The following is a 23,181-nucleotide window of genomic DNA, read 5'->3' as shown; positions in this document are numbered from 1 at the left end:
AAATTTTATTTTCTGGTCATGTAAATTTTCTTTTCAATAATGAAAAAAAAAAATAAAAATTAATTGTACCTACCTATGGAATTACATATTAAGTTTAAATCTAGTCTAAGCTTCTTCATTATAATTATTTTCCTCATAAATTGGTTTAAAAAGGAGGAAATGTTGAATGATAAATAATAAGATTGATATTTTAAAAAATTCACTCAATGACTAATTAAAATTATGTTGTTTCTTTATTCTATTTCTGTTGAATATTGTTACCTTGTATTCATTCATAAAATTAAAGGCAAACATAAAGAAAAGAGTTATAAAAATCAAAATGAATTGTTGGTGAACAATGAAGAGAAAGATATTAGAATTTTATCTATATTTTCAGAATAAATACCATATTTCATTTTATTGAAAGCTGTGATTTGTGTCTGCTTCTCTTTTGTAAGTGAAAGTGGGTCAAACTGAAGATCAAAAGCTCAAATACTGTATGTGTACTTAAAAAAAGCGGGCTTCATATTTTAGCGGTTTTGGCGCAGACGAGGATGCGCAAATTCATGAATACCACCAAGAATTCATCAATAAATAGAGTATACAGTACAAACGTGTATTTCTAATTCATGATTACACCAACAACTCCATACCCATTGCTCGTGATAAATTTTGAATGCGCCAAATTATGGATATGTTCAGTATTGATGCCCCTTCGAAGAAGAGAGGGCATGTTGCTTTGCTGATGTCTGATGGTCTGTCTGTGTCTGACGGTCCACCAACAGTTTCTGTTCATTTTCTTTCAAGAGATTGCACATACTGAAATGAAATTTGGTATACAGATTTATCATTAGAATATCTAGTTGAAGTTCTGTTTTGGGTACGATTAGGCCATTTTAGACAGAGTTATGCCCCTTATACTTGGAAAAATTTGAAGTTTCCTTCATTTTTTTAAGGAGATTGCATATACTTAGTTAAAATGAAATTTGGTATGCAGATTTATCATAAGAATACATGTATCTAGGTTACCTATCAAGCCATTTACGAAAGAGTCATGCCCATTAAATATGGAAAAAATCCAATTATTTGGGGGAGGGAGCATAACTGTATTACAAATATCTCTTGTTCATTTCCATTGAAAGTTAAGGTCACAAAGTTTATACCTTTGAAATAAGAAAGCTATAGTCTAACCCACTCAAAAGTTATGGCCAGGGCAAATCCTATATACTCCAAATCTTATATTCATTGGGCATACAAATTCTTATTTAGGGAAATGTATCTACACCACAATAAATAGTTAATCTTTGTTTCATTTACATTTACTAAAACCATACATCTTAATTGTTTAAAAAAAAGTCGCGAAATTTGGAGCAGAGGGATATTGCCCCTTAAGAATTTAGTTTATTTCTCAACGTTAAAGATTATGTTCTTTTAGTTTTTGTTTTTGACAAATTAAAAAAAAATAATTTTTAAAGTGCCAAGATGCTTAAAAACATGTTATTTATCAAATGAAAATTATTAAATAAAAAATAACATAAACATATTATTAAAAGAAATTTTTCCTGTAGAAAATAGCGCCTTGCTGTTTTTGTTTAGATATTATTTTGATTGGGGAGGGGGGGGGATAGGTTGATAAAAATGAAAACTAATTTTTTACGGACATTTTGTGACAAGCTAGTAAAAAAGAAATACTTTAAAAATCTAAAGTTCAGAACTTTTTTCTGGCTTGCATGTGTGTGTTATATGGGATATGACAAGCTTAGGTCAATTTTCTTAAGATGCACAGCGAAAGAGGGGGAGGGGGTCCAAGTTAATTTTTTTTAGTAACTTTACATACAAATTTAGTTTTCTGAAAGAAAATTGATGAGGTACAACAATTCTCTGCAATGTAAATTCATTGTTAAATATAAATAACTATTGTAGAATTTAGTACCTGTTTCTACTCTGATGACGAACAAATTGAGGATGCCAACCAGGAAGTAGAAGAAACAAATGAAAAGGATGGAAACCAGGAAACAGCAGAAGAGGAAACACAGGAAGTGACAGAGGAAAATCAAGAGGTGGAAGAAGAGAGAGACAGAGGAAAAAGAGGAAGTGACAGAGGAAACGCAGGAAGTGATAGAGGAAACTCAGGAGGTGACAGAGGAGGTCCAGGAGGTGAAAGAAGAACCTGAAGAAAAAGCAGAAGAAAACCAGGAAGTTGTGGAAGAAAAGCAGGAGGAAACAGGAAAAGCAGGAGATGACAGAGGAAAGTCAGGAAGTGGCATAGGAAAGTCAGGAAGTGACAGATGAAAGTCATGAGGTTACAGAAGAAACTCAAGAAACAAAAGAGGAAACTGAGGAAAAAGCAGCAAAAAATGAGGAAGTGAAAGAGGAAACAACGGAAGAAGGAAAGGGAAGTACAGAGGTAACAGAAGGAAATCAGACTGCAGTAGAAGAAAATCAGCAGGAATCTCAAGGAAACCAGGTAACCACATACGATAGACAGGAAACAAAAGAGGTATCTGGGAATCAGGAAGGGGGTAAATAAAAGGTCATCTTACTGTACAACTCTTTTTTTAATGACTGAAAAGTGTGAAATATGATAACCACTCCTACCCCATGTCTTTGAAATATATCAAAATGTGTCATAGGAAAAGTATTTCTCCAAATAATCTGCTGAACTCAAGATGTGTAATATCATGATTTTTGTATGTTTCTCTTTTGACAGATGTGTCTGCGATGGAGAAGATAGGTGCTGTGTATTTTTTGTGTATCTTCTGATGTACTCAGGACTCGAGTTCACATTCGCTTTCCTTACTCACAACAGGCTCAACTACGACAGGTATCTTATCAAAAAGTCTTCATCAGATTTTCATCTCCTCCTCACTGCATCATCATCATCATCATAGACTCTTTCTTTTATGTTTGTTTCTTATTGATCATCTTCTTTCTTTCATCATAAATTCAGCTAGAATTTAAAAAATGGATTTTCTGTATTTTTTGTTACCAGGACAATGTTTTAAATCAGTTGTTCTAATATACTGAAGGGAAAAAGAAACGCAGGGTAAACTTTTGAGGTGAATTAAATTTGTTTTTCTTATAATGCTTTTTAGTTTTCCTACCTAACTTTTAAAATCATCTTTCAAAAAGATATAACCAAATTCTCGTATAATTTAGTGTAATTATTCACGAGTTATTGAAGCTCAAAGGACGATACCCCCCAAAGGGAAAATTGAAAACTCTTATTATCTTCAATGTTCATCTCGTGCATCTGTCAGAGTCTTATTTCTTCTTTGCATGGAATTTCATCAGAGTGTTTATCTTTTAAACTTTGGCTATATTTAGCATGGGTAACCACACAAAAAAATAAGTCAAACGTCGCGCGCATGCGCCAGTGAGAGGAATACAACAGTAAGTTGACTGGCTCAAAAAACCAAATTGCGGAATTGTTTTCTTTCAAATTTCTTATGAATGTAATGATTATAATCGTGTGCACTATAAATGGCTATTTTTGTGTAGAAATGTAGCGATTTAAGAGATGGCAGGATGAATAACCCGCTCGTAACATGGTTCTGATTTGCGTTAACGTCATCGTCACGGTTGATTGAAATCAACTCCAGACCATCTCTGACAACGGCTAAAAAGTTTTATGGGGGGAAATTTACAAGAGACTGCCTAGAAAACCGTTGTTGCCTTTTTCATTAATTCGGCAATTCGAAAACAAGACACCATTGAACTTCCGTAAACTGTGCCAAGATTGCAATAAATTCATAATGTCTCTTAATATTGAAAAACAATGTACATGCCTCATCTGCATCAAATAATGCAACAAGATTTGTGAACAAACACGTCGTTATCAAATTGCACGTGTTTTGTGCATTTTAGCGTTTTCACTACGTGACGTCATAAATTTTACGGTTGAGTAATTCTGAGTACTGATTTTGATGCATAGTAACTAAACTTCTCATCTGACCAATTTTCGTAATTTTCGGTCATGTGGTCAAATTTTTATCGACAATTATGCTACCCTGCGTTTCTTTTTCCTTTCAGTATATTAAGCTTTCTTGTTTTTCATCAGTATGCAACAAGGGAAGATGTTTTTCTTTTTGGGGACCATCATGGCTTTAGTGCAGGGTAAGTCATTTGGCTGTACAAATTTTTTACAGAGTTTCTGCTGTGTTAATTGTTTTTATGTTCCTCACAAACCTTGAAGCAAGTAGTAAAATAAAATCATGGAATCGTCAGAATTTATTGAAAGCAATTAGTTGATACGTTTTTTGCATAAAAATACAGGTGGTTATGTTAGAAAGATACCTGCAGGGAAAGAAGTGAAGATAGCAACTCTGGTAAGAATTTAGGCCCGATTTATAAATTTTATCCATCCATATTTTAAAAGCAGCTTTTTTATCTTCGAAAATAAGCAATTTTATATAATTTAATTTTGGGGAGAAAATACTGAGTACATGTACTACATTTCCAAGGGGAAACTGCCTCTATTTCTGCAGTAATTTTGGGTCAAGACTGCACTGGTTGCATATTCTAGCCAGATATAATGCTAAAAATATACATGTATTTTAAATTTGAAGCATTTCTTAATTTTACTATGCAATTAAGACTTATATTTGCAATTTCAGGGAATGACGATGCTTATCCCAAACTTTGTGTGTATGGCCTTTGCCTACAGTGCTAGCCTGATGTACATAGGACTGACATTTTTTGCCTTTGGTGCGTAACTTCTAAATTTTCAATTTTTTCTGCTTTATATTCATTGAATATATCAGAAAATCCTGTACAAACAGGTATATACTTGCTCACACAAATGAAAGCGACATACTGGCTTTATAATACATGATGTATTAGGAGCTATGTAGAAAATTCTTCCCAACTATATCAAATATTGCTAAATTTGGACTAGGAAATTGAGACATTATTTGAAATTACGGCATTTTTATATAGCTTCAGCCACAGTTGTTCCATGTCTGACAACACTGATCTCAGGATTTGGAGGCACGGATCAGAAAGGGGTGGTGATGGGAGTGTTCAGATCTCTAGGGGCTCTAGCCAGAGCTTTTGGTCCTGTCTTATCCAGTATAGGTATGGTCATATGATCACAATATTGGTTAAGCTTAAGTTAATTGATTTTCATCTAATTAAAGCCGCTTAACCCGAAACAGGCGCATATTATCTTACACAATAAAAGTACCTCATTACATAGATAATATATAAAAATAAATTATAAGATTAATTCAATAGTTTATAACAACAATGCTTACATGGAACATGCAGATCAAAAACATTATTGACAAACAGTAGTTCCTGACGGAAGTTAAGATCTGTTGTAAAGTCGATTTTGAAAATAATAAGTTTATCGGATATATCTAATAATGAAGATAATTCAAACCCGAGTATTTTTTTCCTCTATATAGTAGAAGCCTTAGTCATAATACATCTTTTCAAAATTAAGATATTTATTAAATATGATACATAGTAACTTTTATATTAAAAATGCATATTTTAAGAATAAATGAAAAATCAGATATTTAAAATGATTTTTATAAAGGAGCTAAACTATTGCCCATGTACATGTAATAAATGTACTTTGTTGTGACAAAAAAATACTCGGGTTCGTTCTTCATGATATAAACATGCAAGCGATAAATTTATTTTTTCGAAGGTGATTTCACGCGATATCAACAATGATCAACATAGGATTATTTTTTGTCTGACCTAACAAAAAGTATTTTTTTAACTTTTGAATTTCGATATCTTTTAAAAGAAATAGCTTTGGGGATATAATTTGACAAAAGTTCAAACAATTTATGGACAATTATTTTTCAAGAAGAAAAACGAATATATATTTTTAGCGATTAGAATCGGACCAAGCGGCTTTAAAGTCTTTGCTGTTAATCTTGCTGCATTTCATTTCTGGAAATATGCCTAGCATTTCTGACATTTTTTTGTTATCATTTCCTACTTTTTTTTTCATTAAATTCCGACATAATTTTTTTTTTCATTTCCAGAATTTACCTGTGCAGCAATTCATCATCTTTTTAAGTAAAAGAAAAAATGAAATTTTAAAAGTATTTATACCAAAATATGAATAAAAACAAAAACATCTATACATATATGCATGCATGTAGCACTAAGTCTAGGTAATGCATAAAACTTTTCCCACACATTTGATGTGCACTTAATTAAATGTCAGTGACAGCACCATTCTTGTGTCCAAGTTACTGATTTTTACATTGAGATTTACAAAGTTGGATTTCAATTATTCATTATGATTTATTATTATTCTTTCAAATTTTTCATAAGTAAAGTTATCAAATCTGTTACTATAGGTACTACATATGTATTTGAAAAATGTCGGAAATGAAAACAAAAAAATGTCGAAAATGAAAACTAAAAAAAATGTCGGAAATGAGAAGTTGATAATTACCAAAAATTAATGAAATGAAATGAAATGAAATGCAACCGTTAATCTTATGCTTCATTTAAAATTAAATTATTGAGTACATAAAAGTTGGAATGCAACGCCAACTTTTTAGGTCACCTGAGTAACTCAGGTATTCTTTGAAAATCTTCTTCTCTGCTCCTAGGTATTAGATAAACTAAGTGCATAGTTATGATGACCAAAGGTGCCTCTACCATAATTGTGAATTTTATGGCCCAAGGGTCATGGGTTCTGGTGTTAATGTGGGCTCTATCTGATTATATTGTGAAAATACATGAATTCTTTGAAAATCTTCTTCTCTGCTCCTGGGTATTAAATAGACTAATTAAGAACATAGTTATGACGAGCAAGTTCCTCTATCAAAATTGTGAATTTAAGGGCCCAAGGTTCAGAGGTTCTGGTGTTAGGGTGGGGCTCTATTGATTGTATAGTGAAAATACATGAATTCTTTGAAAATCTTCTTCTCTGCTCCTAAGTATTAGATAAACTGAGTGCATCAATGTGATGATCAAGAGTGACTGCATGTACAAAAATTATGAATTTTATGGCCCCAGGGTCAGGGATTCTGGTGTTAGGGTGGGGCTATATTGATTATTTAGTGAAAATACATGAATTCTTTGAAAATCCTCTATGCTCCTAGGTATTAATGCCCTGTTCACACGGAGAGTTTAATTCATAGTAAATTAATGCAAAGTAAACAAATGCGAATCAAACTCATATGAATAAAATTTCGTCAACAGGACAGCTTATGCAAAATAAAGTAATGTGAATTAAAATTTTACGTCTGCTGACCGGCGTCAGCACGGCAATTATGCAAAACACATCACCTTCTGCAGAAGCAGATCCATTTAAAATAATGGCAAAGTGTCTGTATATACATTTTCTTGATTAACAAAACTTTCCTAAGTTTTTCACTCGAAAATACAAGTACCTATAACTGACCATTGACAATTGGTATTTGACTAATTTTTACCATTACACATGCTTTAGAATTCAATCCGAATTAGCTTCACTTAGCATTCACACGGAGCTAATGCAAAGTAATTTAATGAACTGTTAACTTATTCAAATTAAATTAATTTGCATTTAATTCTCCATGAGAACACTTAACGAAGCTAATTTGCAGTAACTTTATGTTTACCGGGTAATTCGAATTAAACTCTCAGTGTGAACAGGGCATAATTAAACTATCTAAGTGCATAGTTATAATGATAAAGAGTGCCTCTACCAAAATTGTTGATTTTATGGTCCACAGGTCAGGGTTATGGCATGGCTCTATTGATTGTATAGTGAAAATACATGAATTCTTTGAAAATTTTCTTCTCTGCTCCTGGGTATTATGCAGATACCTATAATACTAACTATATATATAACTCTCTATATTACTATGATGAGCAAGGGCTCTAATCTTCCAGAATTATAAATGTCAAGGCCAGGGGGTCAGGGATACCATAAAGGGGGCTATACTTATATAATGATTGATTGATTGTATGTTGTTTAATGTCTCTCTTGACATATGGGTCAATATGGGGTAAATTTTGACCTATAACTCAGGGCCATTGAGCTGTTCTTATATACCATGAAAATGAAAATGAATTTTGTTTGAAATCTGCTCCTTGGTATTAATCAAATATTCTTAAAAAGGAAGGATGCCTTTTCAAAAATTGTGCAATATGTGGATCTAGGCCTAAGTGTCAGGGGTTCATGTGTGGTAAGGGCACTACTGATTATTGCTGATTATTACTGATTCGTTGAAATGCATTTTTCCCCTACTCTGCCGATGGGTATTAAGTAACCAAACTAAGCAACTGATAAGTGTATAGTTTTGATCATTGATGATCAATGGAGCCTCTTTCAAAATTGTAAATGCCATAGCATCTGGCTTATAACATGAATCAAATTCAATCACTGGAAAGTTGTTGCATAATGCTCAGATGACCTATAAGGCCCATGGGCCTCTTGTTAAATTAATCAATTTAATTAATTGATCCTAATTAATAAATCATTAATTAAACAAACTTACTTTGACTTTCTTTTCGTGATGCCTTGGATTCAAGTAATATTTTCTTCATGTAAAAAGTTTTCCACTTAAGTATAGTAGCTCATTCCCTTTTTTAGGGCCCCCTTATTTTACACAATATACATGAGGATATGGTATTATTTTTATTTTCATGGTGTATAATATAGTATTTCTAATTAAAATTTTGTACAATCATTATTAATGACTTTGAGTATCAAGAAATACAAGCCAATTTTCAACACCTACCGCAAAAAAATTCCGGAACATTTTCTTTCAAACAGAGTGTGGTTTCTCTATTACATACAAATGGGCGGAGACATTTAAATTAGGTACTATATAAAGGAAGACATGGTGAGCTGTAGCTCTTTTCCATTACTTCTTCGAAAATCTTTTCCATTGCTCCTGGGTAATATGCAAATGATCTTAGTATTAAATATTTATGACGAAGAAAGGTGCATCAATTAAAATGGTTAATTCCATGCCCCCTGGGTCAGGGGTATAGTCTGAAAATAAATTAATGGTTACATGTATGAAATCTGCTCTGTGGTATTAGTCAAATGAAATTTGTGATAAAAATGATTTTTAAATATGTGGCCCCAAGTTCAGTGGTTCCTGTGGGATGGGCTGCATAATTAAATGGTTATAAAGTTGAAATGCATTTTCTCTTTGTTACTCTGATCTAACTCTGGGTATTAAGTAACTTAGTAGAGTATGCTTGCTAAGTGTATAATTATGATAAGTAATGGTGCCTCTTTCATTTTATTATACTAGACTAGTTATTAGCTTTATAATACATGTAATAAAACAGACAGAAAAGAAAATATGAAATCAGAAGATGGTTATGTAAATGAGAATCTCTATCCGTGAACTCCTACAAATATCATCTGACATTTAATTAATTAAGGGAATTCATTGGTAAACTCTGTATTCTCATTTCTGTAGCTGTGTGTACTTTGTTGTATGGTTTTTGTCTAAGAGATTGTTGGTATGAGTACAGAGCAGCCTGGAGGTTCCCTGTCACCTGTTGACAGATCCCCAGAATCTGCCACGCTATGTCTCTGAGATGTAAAGGTATAAACTGTCCCTGATCATAGTGAACTAGGGTCTGTAGATCATCTAGAGCTGTTTGTACTCGCATTGTGTCTACATGTCTGTAGCACAAGATCTCTAGCATGTATAACAGTACCAAGGATGGTACAAATAAAAATGTCCAGTGGTTCTGTAGAGCAGACTGTAGTTCTGGTATCAGTTCATTGATGTAATGGATGCTATTGTAAAGTCTGACATACCTTGCTACAGCCTGTCTCATCTTTGTAGACCAGGACTGTCCCCCTACAGCCGCTGTATACATCTCTGTATCTATAATAAAGTCATGCATCACATAAGGCTGTGCTAACTTGACCTTTGTCATCTCTACAAAAGATAAAGCTTCCATGTATCTATGTGTCTTGTAGTAATACATGGCTATGTACAGCATGTCTGTGATACAACCAAACTTGGCTGCTAATTTCAGCATGTGACAGGACATTTTGTCAGCTCTATAACTCAGTTTGTTGTCAGGTGTGTAGGTTTCCATGTGTAATTTAAAAGCAGTGTACTGAAGGACCCTGGCAGTAATGTTCTGTAACTTGAGGACTTGATATTGTGTCAGGAGGGGTGAACCTATCATCTGTTCTATTGTATGTAGATATCTACTGCAGCTTTGTATGTCCAATTTGGCTGATATGTTATGAGGTAGTATTTCACCAAATAGATTTCTATCAAATTCAGCCTCAGAAATCAGAGTATGATCATCTGTACAGATGGAGTTTCTGGGGTTATGTAAAACATTTATAATATAAGACCTAATAGAGGGACTGTGTAGCAGGAATGCTAAACCCTTTTCATACAACTCTGACAGTCTTATAATTAATTGATGTTGTTTGATGCCACAAATTTTACTCAGAAACATGTTGTTTTCTGGAATAAAAAAGTTAGGACAGACCCCCTCATACACCCATTTGAGGATGAGTTTAAAACAGACCCAGAAACCCCCCAGAAGATTTTGTGGACACCAGTGAGGTATTGTATTTTGTTGAATCACCCAGAAAATTGCCGTCTTCATGTGATAGGAACACAGTAATTTATCATCATCACCTACTCCATTGTTAATTATTTCTGTTAAGATCAATTTAAGTAAGCCGTAAGTTAAGAATTGACAGTGATTCATCACAAACACAAGTTTTTGTTCAGCTTGGGAGAAAGAAATTCTCCATTCGTGATCTTCATGATGTCCTAGCTTATGTCCAATTGCTACAAAGTGACATCCATTTTTCACTATATCATCAACAACATGAGGCTGGGGCCATAAGTGACATCTGTCTATCCATGAGGAGGCAGATGGAGGCCAAAAGTCACTGACAAAACAGGGAGCATTATCAAATTCTATTGGTCCAAGTGTTCTACTGGCACAGGGTCCATGTGGAGTAGGGTTATAAGGTGTAGTTAGTGATGATTCAGATAAAGAGAACTGTCTGTATTTAGAACTAGATACATAATATCTGTTATTCATTCTAACACACACTCTCTGGATGTATCTGTCCATGCTTGGTGACAGTAAATATAACAAAGTAAATCCTGGTGGACTATCAGAACAGTCACAGAGGATCAGTGTTTGTCTGTGTGTGTTGTAATACTGAGACTGATATAATTCCCAGACCACACATTGATTATTTGACCACTTCATAATGTCCATATCAGATCCTTGCAGTCTGAATCCTTCACTGCGACTTCCACTCACTATCAATCTGTCCTCATCACTTGTCGTCACTTGATTTCTCACCTTCTCCATGATGTCCACCACATCTCTCCTCATGGTCACCAGTTGTGAGGTCCCCAGTTTACGACACAGTCCCACAAACACTGACTCTGATATGCATTGTATGGCTTTAGTACTGAGAATGATTAAAGTGGAATTTATAATCTTGTATAATTAATGTTTCACTTTTGTAAATCTATAATATAATTATCATATCGAAAATCTGGAAGTTTTTGCTGTAGATAAATTTTTAGCAAATTTGTGAGTTCATCGCAGTCACAAAATATTTTTCTTAAAAATAAATAGCGATAAGAAAATATAAACGAAGCAGTGATACATCGCAAAATTTTGAAATGTAAAAATTAATCAACACCATTTTGACACGAATTCACTGAAAAAATGACGTAAAATTTTCCAGATATACAGTAATTGATAAGCTTAATAAACTATTATGTTTTATCAAAAAGTAATGTTGACAGTGTATTTTTATTTATATCTTGATTAAAAAATATTTTTTTTTACCTTCATACATGTAAATCCTAAAATAAAAAAACTTCCTCAACTAAATCATTCATTTATTTTAAATAGTGAAATTTATAACTGAAATTGTCTAAGGTAGGATATGGAAATAACGAACAGTATTCAATCTCAACGTCCATTAAACAAATATACAAAATTAGAGCAGAGCAAACACGGACCCCCGAAACATCAGAGGTGGGATCAGGTGCCATGGAGGAGTGAGCATCCCCTGCCGACCGGTCCCACCCGCCGTGTGCTCGTTGTCATAATCAGGAAATAACGGAAAAATCCGTGGTCAATTCAGTGTATAAATAATGGACTAACAATTGGTATGAAAAACGTCATTCAGCATTTCATTCAACGATAAATTGTATTTGCTGACTCTCAAGGTCATTGTATCGAAAAAACTGCATAGAATTTACGAAATGATGACTTTAAACGAGACTTTTGATATTCTTGATTCATCAACTTGCTTGTCAATAATTTACCTCGTTTAAGAAATTGTTCATAAAAAGAGCATGCTCTTGCGTATCGAAAACAGAATGAGATATAAATACTCCGTATGCAGGTGATGAAGGTATATTGCTGCATAAGTAAAGTTAAGTTGTCACACCAGAAAAGTTAAAGTCATCGCGTTTATCATATAGCTTGGTTGTTAGATAACCATTGGTGTCTTTTTCAAGTAAAATATCCAAGTATGAAGCAGAAGTATCGGATTCTGTGGTATCTTTTATCTCAAGCTCATCAGGATATATCGTGTAGACGTAGGTATGGAAATTATCATTATTAATTGACAAAACGTCGTTCGATATATCTAAATGTCGAGTTGAAGGCCACAGCAAGTGTTTTCTTCACACCATTTTCACGTAACAGATTTTGTATAAATTCTGCTTCATATGAATATAAAAATAAGTTGAGCTAATAATGGAGCGCAATTTTTTACCCATGGGAATTCCAATAGATTGTTGGAATACCTGGTCTCCAAAAACCACATAGATATTGTCAATTGTCAATTGTCAATGGTATATATTTTAAATTCAGTGGTGTAAAAAGTTAAAACCAATTTTACTGTCAACAAATTACACTGATTCAGATGATTAAGGAATTATTTTTAGTTTAATAAATTCTTGTCATTAAAACTTACATTTGTGAGCTTCTAATTGTGTCCATTTTTGGTGGCGGATATTCCTTCCTGCTAAATGTGTAGGCGGATATTCCTTTCTGCTAAATGTTTAGGCTAGTATGAAGTCACAATCCTTTCTGCTGATCTGTAGGCTAGTATGATTCAAGTCTCAGATTTAACCTGAGGAGCAAAGTTTGGGTAGACAAGGAGGTATTGGGGGTCAAGCTCAGACATCTACAATTTTAATATGACAGGTGAATATAATATCGTAGACATATCTTAGTTAACTCTGCTTAGGAATATGGAAACTTTCTTACTGAATCAAATTTCATCAAAATGTTGAATTTCCTTATCACCCAATATAACTCAAGTCATCAATGTCATTTCCTGTATCCATATTTTGGACTCTTGTTGTTTCCGATGTAATTTTCTAATACAGACTTGAAATTAATAACACTTAAAATTTTGATTAAATATTTCCAGCTATGGGATTAGTTTTGTCCTTAAATATAAAGCAAAACTGTAGAATAATAGGATAGAATGGTTTTTATGTCCCACTGTGATTATGGCTGGGGCATATTTAGTGTTTGTTATGTCTGTCTTCTGTCCTTTTGTCACACTTTCCATTTATCTCTGTTCAAAGCTCAGTTTTAAAGATATTTTCATCACAATTCATTATGATGCTGTTAGGTCTTGATGAGAGTCACTCAGGTGACCTGTTGCTATCCGTTTTCATCTTTCATTGTATGTCACAAACCCAGGGGTACGAGGGGGGGGGGGCTCTACTTATATACTGAAAATGAATTAATTGTTTGAAATCTGCTCCTTGGTATTAATCAAACATTTTTGATAAGCAAGGGTGCCTTTTCAAAAACTGCGCAATGCTTGAACCTGGGGTCGGGGTTCATGTGTAGTAGGGGCACTACTGATTATTGCTGAATATTACTGATAAGTTGAAATGAAGTTGTTGTTCCCCAACCCTGCCTATGGGTATTAAGTAACCAAACTAAGCAATAGCTAAGTGTTTTAAATTATGATCAGCAATCATGTGCCTCTTTCAAACTTGTAATCATAGCATCTAGCTTAAAACATGAACCAAATTCAATCATTTGAAGGTTGTTGCATAATGCTCAGGTGACCTTTAAGACCCATGGGCCTCTTGTTAACCATGGTTTAGGATTGAAAGGCCGATATTAGCTCTTAATTATTTTATATAAAGTTTTTGGATTTTTTCACATAAAATGAAAAAAATATTGATATCCATATAAGTTGTTTGGGAGTTAAAAGTTTGCTGTAACAGTAAATGAATGCATCATATGAATATCTTATAAAATATGTATAAAAAGGTTGGGTAGACTTAATTATTTTTATAAAAATTATTTATGAAAATAAAACACATTATTTGTGAATATTTTTTAAACCTGTGGTTGAAAACACCATAAAACTTGTAGCAACTAAGGACAACATGTTTGTCAATCATATTTTTAAAAGAAATTTATTGAAAAGAAATTGAAAAATTTTAGAGAAATTATTGTTTTTTTTAAATATTTGAACCGTACCCGATTAAAATTAAACTCATCTTGATCAAAAACACAAAATGAACACATTTGTTGCCTCTTCATGTATTTACAATGAAGAAAGCTATTTCATTGTCAGGTTCGATTATCTTTAAATCTTATATTATAACACCTAATCAGACTTATAAGTTTTCTTGGGAAAATTTTATTTATTTTCAATAATTGTTCAATTATGGTTGGGATCGTTTAATTTTGATTGGGATAGATCAAATTACAAAAAATAATTTCTGTAAAATTTGTCTTTTTCATTTCAGTGTCTTTTATAAATATGATAAATGAACATGTTCTCGCCAGGTGTGACTGGTTTTAAGAAGATTTTAACAAGTTCAAAAATATTCACAAATTCTGTGTTTTATTTTCATAAATATTCTATATACGGCTTTTCATTCCAAATTTTATAAGGTTTTAATGTGATGCATTCATTTACAGCAAAATTTTTACAAGAAAGCATCTAATTTGGATGTTAATAAATTTTTGAAATTTTCTAAATTCTTTGAAAAAATACAAAAAAATTCATATAAAAAAAATCAAGAGCTAATGGCGGTCTCTCAATGCTGAAACCATATTGTTCAAAAATGTCGGTGTGGCATTCGTTCTTAAGCAAAAGCCAGTATGAATAACCAAGTTACCAAAAAGAAAATAATTAATTTCTTATCTCTGGACACAATTTCTATCAAGTTTTCGAAAGTTAAATTGGAAGTTTATTAAAATGGTTTTTGACTGTTTGGTTTCATTTTAGTGTACTGGAGCTGTGGAGACAAAGTCTGTTTCATATCAGGGGCAGTTCTACTTATCATTCCTTACATCATGCTCAGAAAGATCAAAGGTTCATCCCACACAGCCTAACAAGCTCTCTGATTGGTCACTACCCTCAATTTTATTTGTTACAGCATCCGTGATTGGTCCACAGCAAAGAGAGATCTCAAGCATTACCATTGGTCTTTATCTTTGTTGTTAAAGTAGCATTGCTGCATTCCTGACTTAAATAAACATTTTTTTTAACTTACAGATAGCATTAATCATGGTGCTTTTGTGAGTATATCATACCAATGTTCATATAGAACTGATTATTTCCAACATCTTTTATTCCTGAATTACTGATGAAAAGTCTGTTAAGTTTTATTAATCATTTTCTGTTCATATCAGTTATTCCCATTACTACTGGTTACATGATAAAGTAAGTTGTGAACTTTAAAATGCACATGTATTTTTTAAAGTGATTCGTTTTCCATGTTGGTATGGAGCCAGGAGGCTGCTGATTATTCACCTTGTTTTGGGGTATTTGTAAAACATAGCATTACTGCTGATTACTACGATGACGATAATATATCTAGTCCATGACAAAAATAAGAAATCTTGTTTACATGTGCCATTCTATTTTCTTGCAGGATATACCAGGTACTTACATTGTACATGTACATGTATAATAGTTACTTAATTTATACAGCACTTACACAAAGAATCAGTGAAATGTTTTGGGGTTAGGGGTTTTGTTTGCTAATCATTTAATGTGCTGATTGATTTATTTACAATATCTTCATATTGTATATTGAATACATATATGCGTATGATTAAACGAACATTGTTTGCAGGATAAAATATATTTATGTTTCAGAGTAATTTTTTGTGCAATTGTGAAATATTAATGTTCTGTAAACTTGTATGTGATAAAGTTTTCGTCTTCCAATGTATCTTTTTGTAAGAATATACAGTTGTCTGCTCTTGAGGATTTATTCACAGAATTGTTTGGTATAATTTTGTTTCAAAGTCATTCTTCAAAGAAAGTTCAAGGATACTGACAGAAAAAAAACTCAGACATTTCTTTTCTATGTAATCATATTAAGAATAATCATGACAAGCTCCATCTGTAGAAAGATTGCTTTGGACATAAGTGTTTGTCTCAATTTCACCTCAGGCTCTTCTTGCAAGTTCAAGGTCAAGGGCAGAAAAAGATATGCAAGTCCAGTAAATTCTTGTCTGAGCTATAACATGCATTTAGCAATGGAGAATCATTGGAAGTTTTAAAATCCTTAAAATGAAAAAAAAATATTCCCCTTAATTTTCCTAGAAATCTTGAAGTGATTCGACAGCTGACATTAATGAGTTACAAGGACATATGCTGTAGTGTTGAACATTACAACTTTTAATGTATTTATGATATTTCCTGTTTCTATGAAAGGTGCTAAGAATATATGGAAAGAGGTGTCAAGTGTGTTTGTTTATAAATATGTTACTAAAAATGGAAAGATTTTTCTAATTTGTCATGATTGTTGAGTGTAAATTTTAAAACCTTGTTTAAATTTATTAATTTTTTTAAGTTTAACACTAATAGTATCAAAACCATTAATTTTTTTTAAAATGTTATGATATTTCTTTTTTTCAAATCTTTGTTTTTTTTTTATACATTTAAGTACTAAAAATTTGTACATGAAATGTTTTAAGGCGTATTTTTAATTCTATATAGGGCTTTGGGGCGTTTGGTTTATTTTCAATCTTATTTTTTGCTTCCATGAATTGATATATTTAACAATAGAATATAGTAGTTTTGATTCAACTTTCCTCACACAAGGGATTTTGTTGAGTGTAAATTTTAAAACCTTGTTTAAATTTATTAATTTTTTTAAGTTTAACACTAATAGTATCAAAACCATTAATTTTTTTTAAAATGTTATGATATTTCTTTTTTTCAAATCTTTGTTTTTTTTTTTATACATTTAAGTACTAAAAATTTGTACATGAAATGTTTTAAGGCGTATTTTTAATTCTATATAGGGCTTTGGGGCGTTTGGTTTATTTTCAATCTTATTTTTTGCTTCCATGAATTGATATATTTAACAATATAATGTAGTAGTTTTGATTCAACTTTCCTCACACAAGGGATTTACCAATGCTAAAAATATGTTTATATATACCAAAAAGTTTTGATTTTGATTTTGTTGAGGTGACTTCTATAAAGAAAGAAATCAAAAGAAAATTAAATGTGTAGATATATACATATTTATATATATTTATTTTATGTTCAGGGAAATTTTCTTTTCAATAATGTAAAAAAAATTAATGATTAACTAAAAATTATTAATTAACTGTACCTACCTATGAAATTACATATTATGTTAAAATCTAGTCTAAGCTTCTTCATTTTAATTATTTTCCTCATAAATTAGTTTAAAAAGGAGGAAATGTTGAATAATGATGAATAATAAGAGTGATATTTAAAAAAATAAATTTAATGACTAATTGTTTCTTTTCTTATTTCTGTTGAATATTTAAAATACCTTGTATATTCATTCATAAAATTAATGGCAAACATAAAGAAAAGAGTTACAAAATTCAAAATGAATTGTTGGTGACCAATGAAGAGAAAGATTTAAGAATTTTATTTATAGTTTCAGAATAAATAGCATATTTCATTTTATTTAAAGCTGTGATTTGTGTCTGCTTCTATTTTGTAAGTAAAATGGGTCAAAGTCGAAGGTGAAGATCAAAAGCTCAAATACTGTATGTATACTTAAAGGAGCGGGCTTCATATTTTAGCGGTTTTGGCGCAGACGAGGATGCGGTAATTTATGAATACCGCCAAGAATTCATCAATAAATGGAGTATACGGTACAAACGTGTATTTCTAATTTATTATTATGTCATCAACTCCATACCAATTGCCCGTGCTTAATTATGTACATGTTCAGTATTGATGCACACTTCGAAGAAGAGAGGGCATTTTGCTTTGATGCTGTCTGGTGGTTTGTCTGTCTGACGGTCCACTAACAGTTTCTGTTCATTTCTTAGAGGAGATTGCACATACTGAAATGAAATTTGGTATTCAGATTTATCATAAGAATATCTGGTTTAAGTTCTGTTTTGGGTACGACTAGGCCATTTTGGACAGAGTTATGCCACTTATAATTAGGAAAATTTGCAGTTTCTTTCATTTTCTTCGAAGAGGTTGCAAATATATACACACCCTATTACCGGCAACTGTGACAACCGATGCAACTGTGACAACGTACTTTCAGACTTTCAAGTTCCAGAAGAAACAACAAATATTCAAATCAGTCTAACATAAATAACAGACGGCAAAGTAATCAATCGCTATGACAGAGACCTCATTGATATCATAATTTTGACTATTTATTTCATTCATTTACTTTCTTTATGTGGTTTACCGTTTTGGTCTAACCTAAACCTATTTTTCTGTTAAATATAAAACTTTGATTCCTTATTGAAACAAAATAAGAACAAAATAAAGCTAAATTTCAATCGCTGTGCAGGATAAATTGGACAAATTGAGCTTATATGATAAAAACTGCTACTCTTTGCTCACATTTCTTGTTGGATATAATAAATTAAGACTTTTTGAGGCATAACTTCAAAATATAGATAATTTTTGTTGCTTAATAAAAGCGCGACATGCGTTTAATTTTGTGTGGTGAAATCATTTTGGCTATCGTGTACAACAGACGAGGCAAACAATGACAGCAGATTTAAAACGAAATACGTCAATCAGAAACAGTGGATACAAAGTTGAATAAAGTATATTTAGTAATTTTGCAAATGACCAATGACGAGGTAAGTAAACTTACGAGTTCCATTTTTGTTGAAGAAGCAGCTGTCAATGATATCAAAAAGCCTGGATTTCAATTTGTCGTGGGGAATTGTTGTGTATAAAGTTGAAAAGTCGTAAGTTTTTATGTTGTTGATTTTTGTAAAGTCTTGTGATTTCAAATTGTCCAAAAGTTCTTTAGAATTTTAGAGATTTGATGCTTACCAGGATACAGCAAATTTATACTTTATTCAAGTTTGTATCCACTGTTTCTGATTGACGTATTTCGTTTTAAATCTGCTGTCATTGTTTGCCTCGTCTGTTGTACACGATAGCCAAAATGATTTCACCAAACAAAATTAAACGCTTGTGGCGCTTTTATTGAGCAACAAAAATTATCTATATTTTGAAGTTATGCCTCAAAAAGTCTTAATTTATTATATCCAACAAGAAATGTGAGCAAAGAATAGTAGTTTTTATCATATAAGCTCAATTTGACTAATTTTTCCTGCACAGCGATTGAAATTTAGCTTTATTTTGTTCTTATTTTGTTTCAATAAGGAATCAAAGTTTTATATTTAACAGAAAAATAGTTTAAGGTTAGATCAAAACGGTAAGCCACAAAAAGAAAGTAAATGAATGTTATAAATATAAATAGTCAAAATTATGATATCAATGAGGTCTCTGTCATAGCGATTGATTACTTTGCCGTCTGTTGTCACAGTTGCATCGGTTGTCACAGTTGCCGGTTATAGGGTGTGATATACTGGGGTGAAATTTGGTAAACATATTATCATAAGAATACATGTATCTAGGTTAGCTATCAAGCAATTTATGAAAGAGTTATGCCCCTTAGACTTAGAAAATTTCCAATTATTTGGGGGAGGGGGCATAAGTGTATTACAAACATCTCTTGTTTACTTCCATTAAAAGATCAAGTCACATTTGAAGAATTACTAGAAATATACCTATGAAATATGAAAGCTATAGTCTCACCCACTCAAAAGTTAAGGCCAAGGTTAAAAGTTTTGCGGACAACGGACAAACGGACAGGACAAATCCTTTATATCCCAATTCTTCGATTCATGGGGCATTCAAATTCTTATTTTGGGAAATATATCTACCCCACATTAAACTTTATTTCATTTACTAAAACCTTACATCTTAATTTTAACAGACATCATGCATGTATACTGTTTTTTAAAACGTCTAGTGTATGTTTCAGTACTGTGACAAAAGTAATTGTAGTTTAGTTTTTAAGAAATTAAGGAAGGGGAATAATATGGAGTACTGTCCAGACCCCTTCTACAGTTATGCACGCGCCTTTTGACATACTTCTCCTTTCCTCTTATAAAAATGTTTGTCCGTTTTAAAACTGGCAAAACATGAACTTTCGATCTCGTGAAAACAAGATGATAAAACCTGGGTACTTGAACTACTTTAACTAATATATTCTCTTGAAAACGTTTACATGCTAAGATTTTTTTAAACGTCACTTAACTTCAATAAAACTTAATTTTTAAGAATGTTTACTTAGATCAGTGGAATAAAGACTACCGCCTACGAAGTCAATTATTTCTCATCCCCGGGATTGTTTCAAAGTTTACATTTAACTCTGAGAATAATATCGGGGATTTATAAGCTGTATGTCGTCTTTAGGAAGACTGGATTTTAAGGCCTTTGTTATCAAATGCCATCGGAGGTTTTAATGAAAAGTTATCAGCGGGGAAAATTATTTCATTTCAAAATATTCTGCCCCTGTGGGTCCCGTCTCTTATCTATAAGAGAAAGTTTTAAAAGGCCATATTGAACATGTATTGTCATCTTTGCGGGTGTTTTGTAGAAGTTTTGTTAGAGAGGAGAATAATTTTATCATCTAGTTTTGATAAATTACAGATATAATGTGTTATATACATATCACCTATATATCTCAGTACAGTGAACGCGAATTGCGACATATAATTTTGTTACTTAGGATGCCCCTCCACTATGACTGGTAGTTAGATTGGTTTCACTTCAAATATAAAAAAAAAACTGTGGCAATATAGTGACACAATAATATAATTTAAGATTAAAACGCATGTCTTACGTCACCCCCCCCCCGCCACCCCCACCCCCAAGGGACATATTTCATTGTCAAAATGCACGAATACTAGGGGGTCGTCACATAGACAAAAACATACGTACCCACTTTGATAATTCTATTTCTTTATAATAGGCCCAGATTCTTGTTTAGAAGAAAATTTAACGATTACTGCGCCGGGCTTCACTTTATTTTTATCCAGTCACAAAATTTGAAAACTTTTCAGAATTTATTACATGTATATCAGATAATAATTATGTCATATAATACAGTGACATATGTCTAGAGTATTATAAATACTTTAAGTTATAAAATTACATGTTTAGATAAAGAACTATTGTAACGCTCGGGTGAGCAGTTACTGTAGAATGTTCTTTAGCAAAGGACTTTTTACGATTTTATGACGTTACGTTACAAATAATGACTTTCCTCATGTAAATTTCATTCAAAACAATGCCATACTATCAAATCTCTTCTTGAAAAAGTATTATAGATATCTAGAAAAAGGAAAACAGTTATGAAAAGCTACAAGTCTACACTATATTTATTGAAATTCTCATTGATTTTTAAGTTAAGGCGTATTTCGATGGTTCGTGGCTTTAGCTCTTTCAAATTTATAAACACTGTAATAATTTCTTTCCCTTTTCAATATTTAGATAGCTTTAAGATAAATAATACAGTCATAGATTTTTCTCATTATTTGAGTTGGATGGGGATGTGGCCAGTATATTTGTGCGCTTGTTTGTATGTGTGAGTTGGGTTTTTCCTTTATGCAAAACAAAAGTGAGGAAATGTACATCAGGATCCATATCATGTCAGGATCCATGCTGCCTTGATTCATAGATATGCTCCTAGTGAGGGGAAGCATGCTCCAATCTGTGCATGGTGCTCTTGTTATACATAAATAAACAAGTTTCCCCTTCTAAATTGAGATTTAATCCACCATAATTAAAAAGTTTTAAATGTGAAATACATCACTTAATTTACAAAGTTTCTTTAGTAATTTATTCTACAGAAAACTGCAAAAACAAACATACTTAATTCGCAGTTCTCAACGGTGATTTAATCATCATTAAAGAAATACAGGACAGTCAGGGTAACGACATTGTGTTTAAACAGTAATTAACACTTCAGAAACAATATGACCAATTACTCTACAATCTCAATCCGGAGAACGATAATTACATCCAGATTGGATATGTGAAAACGGCGAGTTACCAACGTTTATGCAAATATTTTTTTTCTTCAAAAATGAATTAATTCTGACAAAATTATGTTCAAATGTATATAAATTTTTATTTTTTCCGACTAACCGATTACAGATTGTCTAAACGATTGCCATCGTTCCGACCGAGTAATCGGTTAACCGGTTACAAATTGCCATCCCTACTAAATACAAAAGCACCTCCAGGATCAATACCATATAATCCCTATTTAAACTGCCCCTGTCCCTATAAACGCCCCCTTAGGTCTTTTTCAATTGTCAGAAAATAAGGCCCCCTGTACATGCAGTGATTAAAATCATCTGGAATGGTATCAAAAGTCTTCCAAAATTTGAAGAGAGTGATAATGTAACTTGTCTGTAATCCAATTTCTCGGTGGAAAATGAATTATTTAGCTTAATTTAGGTGCGTTTAATCTTCACTTAAAGTAAAGTTAGACTTTATTTTAGTGGTTCTTTGAATTTATTTTTTTTGAAAGACTTTTTGAGGTTAAAATATGACATTAATAAATATTATATAGAGAATACCAAAATAACTGCCCCCTTTTTGCAATTTTCTAAGCGTCCAGGGTGGGTAATAGGGATTATACGGTTAAAAAAAAACATGTCAGTGTTTAAATATCAAAAAATCAATTTCATGCACTCAGATCAATCATCATGATCATAATCAGAATATGAAAATATTGATATTTAGGTTTTTGTCAATATTTATGCTATTTAAGACATTTCTATATGGTGAACTCATGCGTTACAAATCAGCTTTAGGGCATTCATAAAATACATGTCTGCGCAACCATCAACTGATTTGCTTTTAAAGTTTCAATCTCTGATCACCATCTGTTTGCTTGTTTAAGGAAATGTAAAACAAATTGAGTGGAAAGAAAG

At 32.1% G+C, this 23,181-nt stretch overlaps 1 protein-coding gene across 1 annotated transcript; it reads right to left on the bottom strand.

The window, feature by feature from the left end:
- Positions 1-8,751: 8,751 nt before the first annotated feature.
- LOC134271200 (uncharacterized) lies at positions 8,752-12,921 on the bottom strand. Its single transcript, XM_062753448.1, has 2 exons — positions 12,896-12,921; positions 8,752-11,368 (listed from the first exon to the last, which is right to left on the bottom strand). Exons 1-2 carry the CDS (start codon positions 12,919-12,921, stop codon positions 9,331-9,333), a joined length of 2,064 nt encoding a protein of 687 aa, XP_062609432.1. The 3' UTR covers positions 8,752-9,330.
- Positions 12,922-23,181: the final 10,260 nt, after the last annotated feature.

This window comes from Saccostrea cucullata, unplaced genomic scaffold (genome assembly GCF_032062105.1).
Source record: "Saccostrea cucullata isolate Sc308-1 unplaced genomic scaffold, CSIRO_AGI_Scuc_v1 ctg1136, whole genome shotgun sequence".
Lineage (NCBI taxonomy): Eukaryota > Metazoa > Mollusca > Bivalvia > Ostreida > Ostreidae > Saccostrea > Saccostrea cuccullata.
This window is presented reverse-complemented; position numbering and strand designations above follow the sequence as displayed.